Raw genomic sequence first — 17,637 nt, 5'->3', positions numbered from 1 at the left:
CATCCCACTGTCCCTTGGGCATTTCTTCCCGTGAGGAGCATGCTGGTATTGTGAACATAATGTTCTTTGCATTATGCTAGCATTATCACAGTATACTATAGCAGAAGCCTCTAGGCGAGATGACCCAAGGAACAGTAGGATGAGGACGTCAATAATTTTTGTAATGCGGAATTTTAAGTTATAACTTTGGCATTTAAAGGGACCCAGAAAGGGGCTCTCAATAAAGTTACGATATGGCTGGGATGTTAAAGGACGCCGCTTCATAATTATCCTCAAGCAAGAATGCGTTTTGTGGAAGCTGAGTCATATAGAGAAAAAAATCTGAACATCCTCCTATTCGCACCTTTACCTCTCCTCTCACAAACCAGAATGGCGGCGCTCCTCCGCCGCCCAACCCACTCGGCCCTTCCAATACCTCCGGCGGCTGTGGCGTGCGCGGAGTGGCCGCAGCCGCTGTAGTGCGCAACTTCTGAAAGAATTTGGCGCTGTGAACCACTGATAACCCCCTGCTGCTGATGTCACTTGCACGACGTGACGTCGTATGCCAGATTTTCGCATGAAAGCCCGGCACCGCACGCCGCCGCGAGGTGCAAAAGTGGGAATTTTTAAAAATGTAGTGTAAATTTCCTGCTCGCTTTTGAGGTCTCGTACGCGGCATGGACGCTCGGTGGCCTGTACTCTACATAGTGCGAGCATTTTAAAGCCAAGCTCAAACACCCCTTTCAGTGGCCCTTTAAGACATTATTGGTCTAAGTATAGTCAGTCTCTTTATATAGATGTCTAGGCCACGTAGACTGGGCATAATTACACCATGCACAAATATCTGGTAAATGTCGAGCTGGATGTCCGCACTAAGTACTATACCTCGGACCGGACACTAATTTTGGTGTTGTAGGATTTTTGGTAAATGGCAATGAATGTCTGGTGGAGGTGTCTAATGTCCAGTGTAAATATCTCGCTGATGTTCATGCATGTAACGTTTTATGGTTTACTGGGAAATGCTCGTGTTCAGTACAAAATGAAAAAAAAAAAAAACTGGAAGCCAATCGGGGAGGTTTAGAATGAGCGAAATTAAGGTCGAGTGGCTTTTAACTTTCTGACCAATGAGTTCATTTTCGAGCTCATCGTTGCAACACTATTTTCGTTTTGATTTAGGGCAATATAATCTTTGCTGCAAGGGCGCAACGTATGCGACTCACTCTATTTTCTCAGCACGAGCCTGAACACGTTGTCTGATGGGTAAACACTAGGTAACCGTCCTTTTCTTTTATTTTTGGAAATACTGAGGAAAACGGAAGTGATATTCTGGCATAAATGACACGTTCCTGAAATGGCACTATAACGTATTCTCAAAGACCGATGTGCAACAAAAAGTCAGGAATTATTCCATATTTACACGGTTTTATAGCCACGCATTCTCATTCCATGAAAAAGAGAATGTACATCACTACCATGACAGCTCAAGGTATCAGGAATGAATATGCGCATCACGCACACACATTGTGGATTCATGAATATGACAATAAAATTTCGCACACTTGTTCGTCCACAACATTACATCGGGCAGAAATCACAGCAAAGAGGGTTTGACGAAGCAGCAGGAAGGTGAATCCAAGCGCCTCTTCACTGACATTTCAATACTGCCTCAAAGCTGAGTGGAGCGTTAAAAGCATTAGAGAGCTTCAGACCTTAAAAATTTACCATTTGCCAATGTGCACTGATCAAGAGGAACAAGATGGCTAAATGCGCACAACAGGACTTCTCCAGCTGCCTCTCATGACCAGCTTCTACGCTCTTATCTTGAGGACATTTTCTTTTCAAGGAAACGAAAAGTCCGGCGCCCTCTGTTTGGCTCAGTTGACGGAGTACATGACACCCCTCAGGTGAACCCACTTCTCGCACAAATCCAGCACTCGTGCACAGAAACATTGTGTGGCAATGCAAACAGGACTGCTTCCTGCACGTACGCCACGCACCGCGCCGCTGCTGGCCGGAGTACCACAACTGCTGGTGAAATCGGTATAAGGTACTCTAGTTTCGGTATGTCCCATTAGCACAAAAGCTGCCGTGTGCTGTCCGTCGGTGTCCATGGCACGAAACTCCTCAGTGATGTCACCATGCTCTCGCATAACGTCTGCAGTAGACTATAAGAAAGTGATGTCTACAGCAAACAAAAAATCAAATTTCTTCCGGTGGCGCGGGGTATTATACCACCAATGACTTTCAGACTGCGAGGCAGGCACGCAACCCATAGACCACAAAACCACATTACTTCTTGGCAAATAAACGTGAAACTAGCGTATGCTTTTCCTTAAGACTGTATATACTAATGAGTAGGTGTCATTAGAAAGGAAGGAATCTTTAATGAACCCCACAACAGTGCACATGATGAGACATGCTTTCAGATTCAAAGCACGTAAGCAGTCTTAAGTGCCCCCCTGCAATTTTTTGCAGCGAGAGCTACACTGGGCTACCAGTCGAGCATTTCGCGGTTACCGGGAGAGGCCAGTTGTGCGCATGCGCCGTTACCATGGCAACCGAAGAGGAGCAGCAGATGCGGCGTGCGCTTTGACGTCGCCGCGGCCGCGCGCCCACTCCACCGTCGGAACGAAGCGCGCCGCGTGCTTCACCGCCGCCTCGCCGCTCTATCATCCGAACCACGTGTCGCATGCGCATCATTGCGTATAAAAGGTGGAGATGTAATGAGTGGCTGTATCACAACGTTTGACATAGATGCAGAGAATGAGAGTCCAGCTGCTGCTAAACAAGAGAAGATTAACTCTTCCGATCCTGGGGTTGTCGCCTGGCACTTGGCTACTCAAAAAAGAGAGAGTGAGTGTAAGAAGGTGAAGAGAGCAGCGAAGACACCAGTACAAAGCGAGGAACGGCTTGCGAAATGGAGATGCCAGACTGCCAAGCGTAATAGTCGAGCCCGCTTATAATGAACATGAACGTCACGTGGCGTCCGTTCGTTATATCCCTAAGTTTATAGTAAGTGGACCACAGCTTTAAAGACAGTTGCTTGTCAAAACACAGAATTTTTTTCTTTGCGAAAAGTACGCGATGGACGTCTGTTTTTGTAGTGCAGATCTGATGAGAGTGGTTTCCAGTTTATTTAAAGCAGAGGCGCGCTCTTCGGAGAGGCTCTTGGCATAGACAAGTTGTCTGAGGCCTTCTATGTAGCCCATTGCTACAGGCGCGCGTATGGGTTCTGGCTCCGTAGCTTCATCCTCATCCGATTCCTGCGCGTCACTCTCGTCCCGCACTTCAGAAACGATGCCCTCGTCCGTGCACGGTTCCACAGTGTCGGCGTCATCATCGACAGAAATAAAATCATTCCAACCAATGTCATACCCTTTATGTCAGAGCCGACGACACGCTGCCACAAATCGCCGCTGGGATGGTCATCTTCCGAAGCATCAGGCTCGGCATCAGACACCGCGTCAACGAAGCCAGCCTTGCGGAAGCAGTTACGCTTGCCAGTGGCCGTCACCTCCGCCCAGGCTGCTTTCATCATCTGTACTGCTGAATACAATGGAAATGGGCACGGTGTTCCCGTCCGCCCTCCCGAATTACAACCAGGGCCCCGAGATTTGAACGAAGCCAACGAAATGTCCGCACCGCAACAAGTGACAAAAGCGCACAATCGGGTAGACGTGCAACGCACAAAGACGGCAATCAAGCCAATCAAGCTAAAGATACAGATGCACAGCGCCAGCGAAGAGACCAATGAGGGGCGTCCGTGAGTTTCAGTGCAGCCACCTCTTGGCTCCCACGGAAGGCCTGCTTCACGGAGCGTGGCCTCCGCGACCAGCATCGGCGGCAATGCCGCTGATCGTGGAGGCCACGCGCGAATTTGATAGAGAATGAGGAGAGGGAAAACATACCGCGCAATGGCGCACAAAGGGGTCAGCAGCAGGTTGTCTCGCATCGCGGCGCCGGGTTTACGCCATCCGTTCCCTGTAACCCATCAGCAGGGTTTAATGACGTTCGTTATACATGTGATTTTGTGCCATTGAAACAATGTATATTTTGACGGTGCGCAGGTCTCGTGCGTTATAAGCGAAAGTTCGTCTTAAGTGGGGCCGTTATATATGGGCTCGACTAGACGGCGCATAGCCGCCGAGGTGGTGCCCAATGTCTCTCATTGCTTAACATACGGTGACCACAACAAGCTCAGCGACGGAACCTTACCTCTTGCTACGTATATCCTGGCATAGCCGAGCTAAGCCACTGCCATTTTTTTTTTTTTTCAAGCTGTTCTGTATCGACGCTTCTGGCAGTGTGAATACAATAAAGCATTGATGGAAATGTGAAAAATCACCACTGTTGCACTGCGCCTGTGACCATCTCAAAAGCAGACGACCGTTATGCAGTCTTTCACCAAAAAAAAATTTACCGCAATGAAAGTGGTTTTTGTCAGTTTTTTTAGGGAAATTTCAAAATTCGAAATTCAGTTAATTCGAGCATTTTTTCTGGTCTCTTGAATTAATGAGCTTTAACTGTACCATTCCACATGGCAATGCCCCAAACATTCCTCAGTACCCCCCTTAGCCGCCCTGTGTAGCACAGCCCTGGGTGACCAGCATGACTTGAACACCCAGATTGCTATGACAAATGAGGCTCTGGGCTCCACCCTTGGGGGGCCTGCGTGTACTGAAAGCAGACGATGGCATCAAGAAAGGTACACAGATACACAGGTTCTTTGGTCATGTGTAACTGTGTGCATTCTCTGTTATTTCAACTCATTTGAACAGTCAGTTAGATACTCATCAGACTGTCTTTTTTTATACAGCAAAAGACAAACAGGCACCGCTGTTTCCTGAGCAAAGCCATTAAGCAGCTGCAGGAATGAAAGACACATTTCAAACCAAAGCAAGAAGACAGAACCACATATTCTCAAAGACAGAACTAAGCATGCATTCTTCTTCACTTCTCCATGCACGCTTTTAAATAGACTCCTGTGTCCCACGTAATCATTGTGAAGTGATGGTACACATATACAAAGTGTGTATCACTGCAGACGGAAATTGCCAGGCCACTGCACCACACACACATCACTCAAGAGTTCCGCAGCTTCCCCTTGCCAAAAAGGAAGAGACAGCCGCGGTCAACAACGAAGCTGCAGATAAGGTCAAGTGCCAGCACTTGCAGGAGGATTTGCTGCATCTGCGGACAACAAAAAGGAGGTACAACTTCAGTCAGTGGATGTCCACGGCTCCGCTCCGCAGATTACAATAAATGCTGTTACAACACATTTCACTGCATAGCCGGAAGACACACCACCATGCACATCTCACCATGCTGGTATCCTTCGCGTGCTGCAATTCACGTACCAATCACACATGTACTGCACTCTCACCCTACACCATGACCATGCTTTACACACGCCATACACACACCCACACATACGTCCCCATTGGCCCGTAGAACCTCTCTCCCCACACACTAGAAGCTCAGAAGCTGGGAGCAACTCCACTGAAATGCTACGCCTTACTACACACACACAGATTCAGTGTGAACGACAGATGCAAGTCGTTCCCTCTCGACTAACTCAAGGCCAAAATAAGCAACACTGTCACTGTGAGAAGCATGTCCACCTAGACCGAAGACACTGTCATCAAACTTCCTAATGCACCTGGTGGTATGTTTGTCTTTTTTTAGTTGTGCACTAGTATCACCGGCCGTTGCTGATGGTGGCAATGAATTTTTATGGCGTAAGGGCAAGTTAGGCCAAGGAGTGCGATGGTATTTTCTCTACATAAGGTGCAGTCAAAGACCAATTTCCCAAGCATGTGACCTCAAATAAGCTGAGGACGAGGCCAGGGGAAAGCTTGTAGCCACTGCATCAGAGAACTTATGGATGCCCTGAATAGTGTTGTGGATGCTGGTGCAGTTCCATAACCGGTGTGGCACGAACACGAACAACCGTCACCGCAATAACGAAACTATGGCGCGGCAAACGCAGCATGGCCACCCCTGTACAAGACGCACACGCACGGGTTGGCCCCGAGGATCAACGTTTGCCTTGTTGCCTATGGCTTAGAAGCGCAATTCTAGGTTCCAGTAGACGCAGCGTGCACAGAATTAAAATGGCTGCAGTGAAAACAGAGCAGAAGCGCGCACGAGTGCCCAAACTTGGCCTGTTTCGCGCAGCCTCCCTTCCACCAACAGCTGCTCGGGCAGAGGGAGAGCCATCGCAGGGCGTCTAGGACATCCTGTGCACATGAATGATCGTCAGAGCCACAAAGCCTTGCATATTCCAAAGAAGCATGCTGCCCTTACTAGAAAAAAAAAAAAAAACACGGCAGACAAATATGTACATTTATTTCATGCCCGCTTCCTGCCTACTACCGTATTTATTCGAATCTAGGCCGATAGTTTTTTTTTTCAAATAATCATATTCCAAACTCTAGGGTCGGCTTAGATTCAAGGACTTGAAAAAACGCGCCAGTTTTTCATTGAAACCGCTAAATATGGTGCATAGCTAGCGCCATCTAGAAAAGACAGTATCGCAGCAGTTACTAGCTGTGCCAGTAGCCAACCGTACACAAGCGAGGTTGCCATTTTGACCTGTGTCGTGTTGGCCATATTGGTGTGCGGCGTGGTGTTATCGCGATGGCACCAAGCAGGAGATGCCACTAAAGTGCCGCTTTCAAGCGAAAAGTTGTGATAGCCGCAGAGGTATCGTCAAACCTTCAAGCCGGGCGGGACTTCGGCATCGACGAGAAAAATGTCCATCGTTGGAGGGGACGACAGCAGCTTTTTGCGTGCGCCGCAACGAGGATGGCATTTAGCGGACCAAAGAAACGCCAGCACCACTAGGTGGAGACAGTTTTGGCCGACTTTGTTCGGACACAGAGAGCAGCTGGCCTTCCAGTGACAACAGAAGTGCTCCAAGCGAAAGCTAGGGAACTTTCGAGGGAGCGAGCCCTAACACCAAAAGATTTCAAAGCCAGCCAGGGCTGGCTTCAGAAATTCATGAAGCGCTTCGGCTTCAGCCTCCGACATCGCACTTCAATCACCCAGAAACTGCCAAGCGATTTCGAAGAAAAGCTGATAGCTTTTCAGTGCTACATGCTGCGAAAGAGAGAAGCGGCAGGCTACAACCTTGGGCAAATCGGCAACGCCGACCAGACAGCTGTGTATTTTGATATGCCAGTGGCATTCACCGTGAATGAAAAGGGTGCCAAGGAGGTGAAGGTGCGCTCTGCAGGCTACGAGAAGCAGCGTGCAACTGTGATGCTGTGCTGCACAGCTGATGGACATAAACTCCCTCCTTATATGATATTTAAATGGAAGACACTGCCTGCTCGAGAAACTTTCCCAAGAAATGTCATTGTGCAGGCAAACGAGAACGGGTGGATGACGGGTGCGATGGTGGAAGAGTGGGTTAAGATTGTGTGGCGACGTCGTCCAGGAGCCCTTTTGACAAAGAACTCGCTCCTTGTCATCGACTCTTACCGTGGGCACTTGACCGACAACGTGAAGGCTGCGCTCGCCCAAGTGAACATGGACCTCGCTGTCATACTGGGCAGCATGACAGGCCAGTTGCAGCCACCTGATGTCTGCATCAACAAACCTTTCAAGGATCGTTTGCGGACATATTACACGGACTGGTTGACTGACGAAGACCACATGCTAACGGCAACGGGCCACATCAAACGTGCATCGCTATCGCAGCTGGCGGGCTGGGTAGCTGCAGTGTGGGACGACATCCCAGGTACTTTGATCGTGCGCGCCTTTAAAAAGTGCAACACATCTAATGCGCTTGACGGTACCGAAGATAGTGCACTGTTTGAAGGTGACAGTGACAAGGAACACAGCGACGACGCCGTTGAATGAGCTCCGCACATTCAGATTCAATAAATGCTGTTTGCATTTTGTGAACGCTGTCCTCGCTTTTTTGTTCGGCCTACATTCGAGGTAATATACAGTATAATCTCATTATAACAGACCTCGATAGTGCCCAGGGTTTTGGTCTGTTGTAAGAGAAGTCTGTAGAATCCAAATACTGTTACAACAGACTTTGGTCTATAACAACACATGAGCCTGTTATGAACAGAATACACGACATGCAATGCCTGCCGACAACATATGTTTTATTGATCAGTTAGCACTTTTTAAAGAAGCTCGTCAACTTTGGCTGAACCGAATAAGTAACAGCTTTTGACACAATTTGTGCCTCCATTAGCACAAGGCGATTGACTTCTTCAGGTGCAGCATTTTGCTCGAAGTATGAATTCAGGCCTTGGATATGCTGGAATGCTTCGGAGGTGGTAACCTTTCGAGGGACAGTGACACCTTCATCCTCTTCGTCATCCTGGTCTTGGTCAGTGGCAGGCACTTTCCTGACTTGGGCAACAATCTCGTCGTCCGTCAGCTGTTCCGTGCTGACCAATTCAGCATCCACGCCCGCATACTCTGCAAAATCTTGTGTGCCGAATGCTTCTTGCATAGCTGCCCATAGTGCTGGATCTGGCTGGTCTGGATCCTCTGCCAGAGGTGCTGGTGGCTCATTGTTGTCCAAAATAAATCCAGCTTTATGGAAACAATTCTTAATGATATTTGCATCGAGTTGCTCCCACCTGAGATTATCTGTACAGCAAATTTCAAGTCTATCACAGACTACCTCTTCTGTTGCATGTCATAGAGCAGGCGCTCTGCAAGGCGAGTGCCTTCAGAGAGCAAACAACACCCTGGTCTATTGGCTGTGCTTTTGAAGTTGTGCCAGGAGGAAAATATAACACTTTGGTGGCCTGCAGCTCTGGTACTTGCATATGGCTCGAGCAGTTGTCAAGGAACAGTAGCACATTCCTCTTCTCTTTCCTCATCTTGCTGTCAAAGTTCAGCAGCCAATTGTTGAAGATGTCCTTTGCCATCCAGGCACTTTTGTTTGACTCCCAGTCTACAAGAATGTGCACTTTGCACAAGCACAAGGGCCTTTTAGACTTCCCTATGACAAGGAGCTTTACTTTCTCGCCCCCATCCATATTGCAGCAAAGAAGAATGCTCACACGTTCTTTAGACTGCTTCCCCCCGTGACATGCATCTACAGAGAAAGCGAGCGTCTTTCCCGGTCTCAGTTTGTAAAAAAGTCTGCTTTCGTCAGCACTGAAAATATCTCGCGGAGCGTAGCCTGCAAGCAGACCCGGCAGCGAATGGTCTTTCCAGCCCGCCACCACACTGTCGTCAACGCTGTCCGACTCTCCAGAAATGCACTTAAAGGTGATTCCGTGCCACGATTTGAATCGGTTTAGCCACCCTTCACTGCATTTGAAGTCGTCGTGGTCTAAAACGACGGCAAGTTGTTCGGCCCGTTTCCGCACCAGAAAACCATTCACGGGTATGTTTCGAGAACGGGCGTCACGAAGCCATACCAGCAGTGACTCTTCGACGTCCGGATACAAAGCCTCGCGGAATCGGAACCTCTTCGGTTGCAGGTCGCCGGTCACCTGCTTTGTCAGAATCGCATCCTTGTTTTTCACGATAGTGTAGACGGTCTGTTTCGACAGATCAAACGCCTCTGCGACGTCCGACTGCTTCTTCCCCTTTTCAACTTGCTCAGTAATTTGGAGCTTTTCTTTCAGGGATATTTGCACTGCACTCACTGAACCATCCGCATCCATCCCGTCCAAACACGTTAGTTACCACGCACGCGGGCAGGTCAGGTTAAACAGTGAAAAAAGTTGCTGCGTGCATGCGGCAGGTCAGGCTAACAAGAGAAAAAAGCAGCTGCGTGAATACCATGGATGGATGCATGGAGAAAAAAAAATGTGAGGAGGGAGCATCCAGCGAGAGCGTTGAAGCCTAGACATAAAAAGTAAAAAACGCATAAAACATGGCAGCGCCCTGAATGCCGCTCGTGTTCTAAACTGTTGTATTCGCCCTCGATTTGCCCATTCTTACCCTCGCATAAAGTTTCAAGCGACAAATAGCTTTTGCTTTCCAGATATAAAGGCGATTTCGCAGCTGTTCAGCCTAACGAAGCAGCGCTCCGACGCAATTTGACTGGCTTAGCTTTGACTCGTGTTGTCTTAGGGTGGCTACAGCAGTGTCTGCATTTCTCAGTAGATGGCACTAGGAAAAGCGCGCGGTGTCTGTCGCGTACGTTCAACTAAAAGGGTTTGAAGCGGTAGGCGCGTATGCTGCGTATACTTATCACATTTGCGTACGTGAACTCAGACTAGCGCGGCAGACTGACTGTAGTTCAACCTCCGTGCTGTAGACGCTACGGGCCGTGCAGACGCGCGCACTAAAACACACCAGCACCAAAACACTAGGGACTGACTGGGAGAACGGAAAACGGGGGAGGGAGCGGCTTCACGAGCACTTGGCTTGCGAAGGCTGGCCGCTTGGCGTCGCGCTCCCTCCACAGTTTTTTTTTTTCCTTCATGGATGGATGGATGGAAGGTAGGAGCGCCCCCTTGAAACGGGGCGATGGACGCTGCCACCATGCTCGGCTTTTTTTCCCTTTATTTTTGTTCTGTGTTGTAATTTTTTGTTATTAAAACTCGCCATTTACTTTAAATACGTCTTCCTACACTTCTAACCTCATGTCACCTTTCTGCTTTTGAAGGTTAGTAACTTCCGGAGCATGCATCCGGAATCCAGCGGAATCCAGCAGAGCGTGCTGGAATCCAGCCGCGCGGTGCTGTCTATAGCAGTTTGCTTGTCTCTCTGTTCGGTTTACTGTCTACCGAGTCGTTATTTCGGAAGTCGAAGCATGCGAGTGTGACAGATACGCGGTTTAATCGCCTTCAATCTCCTTCCAGGAGTTGGTCTTCTGAGGCCGTATCATATGTGCACATGCCGCGATGGCAACCCGCCACTGACCAGCAGATATAAATGTGATAAAATATCTTGAACAGTGTGGCGCCTAGTACGCGCTCCACTGCTCAAATTTCCTTCCATCGCTCTTGTACACCTACGTCGTCGTCTATCACTGCATCAATTGCATCATGGATGATTTTAGCATCCTTTCATTACCACCCGGTCCCAAATGCAACAAATGAAAATTCGAGCAGCGGAGCGCATAATGCCGCACAGCCTGAATTTCTTTTCATCGCCTCTGTACGTCAAAAAAGTGCTCTGAAAAAAGTGTACTGTACTGCTCCAGAGGTCCATAAAAGAAAGGTGAGTGAGCACTGGATCGCGAAAAACGTACCAAAGTGCATGCAGCAGACAATCTTTTCTTAACCAGTCTGGCTGAAAGCCGAGCAGGGGTTGTCGATTTAGGTTTAAAGTCGTTCTCTACTTTTTTTTTCAGCGAGCCGTGGCTACGAGCTGGGCATCGATAGATTTACGTTCGGAGTTTGTTGGTATGCAGCAGTTGTAGACGGCGATAGCAAAATGGTACCCGCCATCATTGCTGGTGCCGTCAGTCGCCGCGATCCGAGGAACGTTTGAATATAGGCTGCATTTACTGCCAAAAAGTTCGCTGTAATGAAGTGCGAATCCAAATTATCTCCAAAATCTGGTCCGCTCTATCCGAATGTCCGTTGTAGCCGAATCCGCAGTAAGCGAAGTTCAGTCAATGGAAGAGAGAGGAAAATCGACCAAACATCGCAAATCACTATGTTATATCCTATCCGAATATCCGTTGTAACTGGATCTGTTGTAACGAGATTATACTGTATATATTTTTTGTTGGCTTCGGACTTTAGGTGGTCGGCTTAGAATCAGGATCGGCCTTGATTAGAGTAAATACGGTACGTTTCCAAGCTGGTACGTTTTCTTTTGCGGTCCTGTGAAAAATGTGACAGCGGGGTTCTACTGCATTTTTGTAACATTAAGACAAATGTAGAGTACTGTGTTGTACTTTTTGCACTGGTCACAATTAGCAAACAACACTGTTAAAATACATGTAACACCTTTCCTTGCAAAATGCTTTCCGCACTTTTTAGGACGTCTACAAAATCCCCGAGAAGGCAAATGACAGTATGGTGATTTTGTAATGCATGGTCTTTTAAATGTGTACAGACACCTAATTTTCATGGCACGTTTTCTTCTTTGCAGTGATGTGTAAGGCATTACCATACATGGATCACCAAGCGGTATTTGTCTACGACTGCTAAATATACTCCTGTAATGAACCCACTCACATAATGAAACCACCCCCCACTTCTGTCGGTGAAAATTTACTTTTTTTTTTTAAACCTTGAGCTTTTGGTATGGCGTTCCTCAGTTTTCGAGCCGGCCGCAGGGCAGACCTTGGCAGCGAGCCAATTCAGCCACCTTGGCAGCGAGCCAATTCAGCCAAGATGCTGCGCACCAGTAACATCACGGCATGTTTGTTTATCTTTTGAGGAGAGCTCCTGTGGAAGGCAAGAGGGGGCTTGGCGAACTCCCTGCCAAAACATTGTGCGCCCTTAACAGAAGCGCCGCTTAGTCGGCGCACTCTGGGTGCCCAGCTGCGCTACTATATGCTTAGAAAGCCGAAGAGCACTTGAGCAACGGAGGGAGGAGCTTAAACATCCTCTACACTGAAATGCTACGTAGCAGTTTAAACCAGAATGCTACAAAACATCACCTACGCTGAAATGCTATGAAGGAAGCAGGGCCTTCAGACCCCCAAGTGATTTGGCGAGCTCGAGATCAGGAGCGAAAATGCCTAATCCCTCACCTTCCTGCATGTTTTTTTTCAGCCTCGCGTAAATAACGCACACCCGACCTTGAGGGCCGGTGTTCAGCATGTCCGCTTTATCTTACCGTGATGATTTGCCGGTGCCGCCGGCTTTCACAAAATCATCGCATCGCACTGTGATACAGCAAACGCCTTTCGAAGTGAACGATACTAAACACCGGAGACACGAGCACGTCTGACCGCATGCTTTCATTGATGATGGATGGACCGGGCAAGCAGTCCCGTCCGTCAGTCTTAAAAAAAATTTCGGCCCTTCGAAAAACTTTTTTCCCACGTAACGAACCCTCCCCCTAAATTGATGTCAACTTTTCTGGAAAAATATTTAGTCCATTACGTAAGTATATGTGGTAATTTATAGTCAAATATTTCTCTAATGCTGTTTCGGTTTCGACAGAAAAAACTGCAATATAAATGCTGCTCCTTCATTTGTTGCCACTGCAGCTCTTGAGGCAGGCTGGCTTTAGAGTTCGAGTGTATTAAAACAATAAAGCAGTGATTATACCACAATTTCTCACGCCTCATGTGACCTATACACAACTTTGAAGTTACAGCCATCGTTCAGCTGTTGAAACCAAAACCGAAACAGCATGAGAGAAAAATTCGATTACAAATGCTTTAGCAGTCCTAGGCGGATATCACATGGTAGTCCATGTACACTAATACCTTAAGCATCATTACAAAGAAAAAAACACAACCAAACAATTAGGTGTCTAAAGTCCTTTAAATTATCCATGCTCCCTAACCAGCTGACAGAAATGGACTACAGCATTCTGGCAACCACAAATCCATGTTTTTGAGTTGGCACAGCTTTAGGAAGAGCATTAAAAAAAAAGGCAGCTTGAGTAGTCCTGTTACCAGGGACAGTTCAGGACAATGAGTGCATACAAGAGGTCACTGCAGCCCCCTCAACTGACATGGACAGAAACAACGTTTTTAGATCTCTTTCAGTTTGAAAGCTCCGGCGCGCGGAGTGTCGCCTTTCTCTTTCCTGCCGCGCGGTGGCGCTCGCCACACTGTTTGCCCCTCGCTATCGTCGCCGCCGCTGCCGCAGCCTTGTCAAAGTAGCGGATTGGTGCGCTCATTTGGAGGCGACGAGTCACATCCGACAGTCGTGAATTTCACACAAATATTCCGACTGCTTACTCTGTACACACCTATAAAGACCGGTCTGCGTGGAAGTGTGGAGGGTGCACCGAGTGCTGTGCTTGTAGGTATTCAAGACACACTGAAGAAATCTAGAGAATCACACCGCTGTAAGCAAGCACACCTGCATGACCTGATTGAATCCAGAATTCTTGAGTTAACCTCTGAACCTAATGACTTGCCCCAGCACAGTGGCAGTGACCACATTTACTCCAAGGGAGAAGTAGATGAAAGCATATCATACTACTTTTCGGGCTATGTGGTGCATAAATTCAGCAAGAGTACAACATGCCCTTCCTGCATAGAGGATATCAGCTCCCCAGTGCCAGTTGTTGGCAGTGAGTCGTACCTCACCGTGTACAGGAGCTTCGAGCAAGGCTGCCTAAAGCATCCTACAAAAATGATGTTAGAGTTTACAAATATTGTAAACAGAGCAGTTTCAACTTCATTGAAAGAAGGCCCACTTTTCGCAGATATGTTTTGGGAGGTGTTAGACGAGTTGGAATTGAGAAACCTTGCGCGGCTTGGATGCGCAGAGCATATGGCCTCTTTTACATGCCAGGTGCTGAATTTTGTCATAGTTACACGCATGCACTTCTACGCGAGAGTTGTGAATCGCCGGCTGGAAAGCAGAGAAAAAGTCACCATTGCAAATAAAAAAGCTCGTCTTCTGTAGGCATTCCTTCCGTGTTTCGTAACAGGTGTGTCTGCATTCAGTGTTTGTGTGCATTTAAATAAATGCTCTAAGTGAACGTTAAAAACCCTGCTCTCTGTGCTGTGCTCCTTACGTCGGTAACAGAGCGCGGAATTTCGTGACTGTTCTAAAAACAGAACGGAACATGGATATTTTAAATCTTCCATTATGGTTCGTGAACTATTCACAAGAACTATTGATAGCGTTACGCCAACAGGCACTAAACTATCCAGGATAAACATCGTAAATACGATGCGATAGATAAAGCGCGAAGCAAGTAAACGATCGCAGTTTTTCGCGATCTTGCTTCAGCCTGCTCTTAATCTCACCCTTACTGCTCAGGCCAAACAGTTCTTTAACCATGAGACTGAAGTTTCTACGTGACAATTAAAAGACGGCCAACAAATTTGAATTCTGCGCGTTCGTTCGCGACGTTATAGCGGATGATATCCGGCGGAGAAGGCTGCCGCAACCGCTGCCGAGCGCGAGCTCTCCGGGCCGACAGTGACAGCAGCGCCGCATGGTGAGTGGAAACGGAAGGGAGCCGCTTTCTCGTGCGCGGCTCGGTGGGAGCTTGCAAACTGAAAGAGATCTAAAAACGTTGGACAGAAAATTCTTCAACATCAACAAGATGGGTCAACATGACTGCTTGAACAATGAACTCCACTGCAGATAAAGAATAAAGTCAGCAATGCTACGATTTTTGAGTTGTACCAGAGTCAGTCAATGCTATTCTGGTCGCGAAACTCCCGCCAGCGTTTGATATAGGGTCAGCACCAGCCATTAGAGGTGCCACCATTTGCAGGAGTGCAGCGAGTTGCTGCAGAACTCGCTCTCTGCAGTTATATTTTGGGTAGTATTTGCACCAAAATGTTGTACCCTCATCTTTGAACTGTATTCTCATCTTTGGTTCTTAGCACTTCCCATCCTGCACCCTGGGGAGTTTCTGCACTCCCCAAGGCTGCGTCCTTTCTCCCTCGTGCTTCCCTCGATTCCATCCCCTCCCTCAATTTCTCCCTCTATGCTAATGACACCACTCTCAGGTTTTCCAGAGGCTCTGATGACCATAACAGAGATACCCTCCAAACAGCTACAAACATGGTCGTAGAACATGCTGACGCCATGAACCTACACTGTGCCCCTACCATATCTGAACTCCTGCTCCTCCCCTAACACCCTGCTTATCTACAATACCTTTATCAGTATTCACATTAATGATCACGCCAGTCAACAGGTCCCTCAAATTTGAGTGCTTGGCTCTTTCAATCAGGCCAACCGAAAGAACACTTATATTCTCCAAACACGTTGTATGGCTGTCAATCACACCCTCCACCTCATGGACGCGTATCTAGCAAGCACGGAGATCTGCAAGAATCAAAACTCCATCTTGTCCAGGCCTTCGTCCTTAGCAGACTTACCGTATTTACTCGCGTAATCCTCGCACTTTTTTTCCCTGAAAATCAACGCTTTTTGGGGGTGCGATAATTATGCGGGGAAAATTTTCAAGCAAATGTTTCGGAGTGTTAAATGCAAAGATGAATGGGTGCAAGATCAGGATTGTCAGGTCCGCAATTGTAAATATAACGAAAACATTACTTTCAAGCGTAACTTACCTTCGTTATGAAAGTACAGGGTGAACGTAAGCTCAAGCTACTAATGCACTTTATTTGCCGCGCGCAACCTCCCCGTCACTACTCGCGTTGCGTACGTCCTGCAGGAAATTATACTCTTCATCAGAGTCCGTGTCGACACTGGAATCGATGGTTTCTTCATCTTCCGATGCTTCTTCATCGTCCCACACCAGGTGGTCCTCGGTCGCATCCAGGGCGTTCGAAATTCCTGTTTTCTTGAAGCTTCTGGCCACCATGTATACATCAATCATCCCCCATGCCTCTGATACCCAGCTGCACAGCAGCTCCACGGACGGTCTTTTGATCTTGCCGCCCGGCGTCAGAGCATGTTCACCTTCGGCCACCCATTCTGCATACAGCCTCCGGACGTTATCTTTAAATGGCTTGTTCAAAGATACGTCAAGAGGCTGTAGCATTGATGTGAGGCCGCCGGGTATAACAGCCAGGTCCGTGCGCAGTTCCTTGAACTTCGCCCGAACCGACTCTTGAAGATGGCCCCGAAAGCTATCAAGCACGAGAAGCGACGGAAAAAGAAGCGCTCCCGGTCGCCGCTCCCACACAGTCTTCACCCAGTCCGCCATAAGGTCCGCGGTCATCCACCCCTTTTCTTGGACGCGCACGTGTATACCAGGGGGGAGCTTTCCTTTTGGGAGGGTCTTCCGCTTGAAAATGACGTACGGTGGGAGCTTCCGCCCGTCCGCCGTCACGCCTAGCATGACCGTGCACCTCTGTTTTTCGGCACCTGTAGTCCTGACGTGCACAGTCCGAGCGCCTGTCTGGTCGACTGTCCTGCTGCTGGGCATATCGAAATTCAGCGCAGTTTGGTCCGCGTTCCCTATCTGGGAGAGCAAGAAGTTTTTCTCCAGCCGGATCCTGATAACGAATCGATGGAAGTCCACTATTTTCTCTTCATAGGCTGCGGGCAGGCGCTGACAAAGCGTCGTTCGCCTCCTGAGCGAGAGTCCATTGCGCCGCATAAGTCGTATGGCCCACCCGTTACTAGCGCGGAAGTCTTGCACCGGGATGCCCTCCTTTCTTTCGATTACGAGCGCCTGGTTCCGTATCAAATCAATCGACACAGCACACCCATCCGCTCGTCGAGCCTTGATATATTCCAGTAAAGAGGATTCGACGGCAGGAAATTTCCCAGTCTTCGGTCCACGGAAGGCCCGTCGCGTCTTACCAGTCGTCTTGAGTTCGTCGTGCTGCTGCAACACCCTCTAAATACTTTCTTCAGGCCTCTCCAGGCCCTCCTTTCCACACGCGCTACGTCACGCCAAGTGTCCGGTCAGGCTGCTCACCAAGCGCGGCTCCGCTCCGCTCGGTTGTCTCCCTCGATGTGCTCGCGCTTGCCCGGGCAAGCACAGACACGAACGCAGTCTTGCAGTGAGCGTCTAGCTGCTGCTTGAGTCTTTCAGCCTGGCGTTGGGTGCATTTCCGTTCGCTCCTCGCACGGCTGTGTCTGTTTCGTGTGGCCGTTTCTTGTGTGGCGTGCGTACCTGTGCTAGCGCACGAATGGGAAA

General features: G+C 48.5%; 1 protein-coding gene across 2 annotated transcripts in view; it reads right to left on the bottom strand.

Annotated features, from left to right (window-relative positions):
- Nucleotides 1-4,896: 4,896 nt before the first annotated feature.
- Nucleotides 4,897-17,637, bottom strand: part of LOC144116146 (endoplasmic reticulum transmembrane helix translocase) — a 191,704-nt gene continuing 178,963 nt past the window's right edge. For both annotated transcript variants that reach the window (XM_077650849.1, XM_077650850.1), the window contains exon 25: nt 4,897-5,169. In XM_077650849.1, coding sequence (XP_077506975.1) covers nt 5,062-5,169 — 108 coding nt within the window. In that variant the 3' untranslated portion in view covers nt 4,897-5,061. The remainder of the gene's footprint in view (nt 5,170-17,637) is intronic.

The sequence above is a fragment of the Amblyomma americanum genome, chromosome 1, assembly GCF_052857255.1.
Source record: "Amblyomma americanum isolate KBUSLIRL-KWMA chromosome 1, ASM5285725v1, whole genome shotgun sequence".
NCBI lineage: Eukaryota > Metazoa > Arthropoda > Arachnida > Ixodida > Ixodidae > Amblyomma > Amblyomma americanum.
This window is presented reverse-complemented; position numbering and strand designations above follow the sequence as displayed.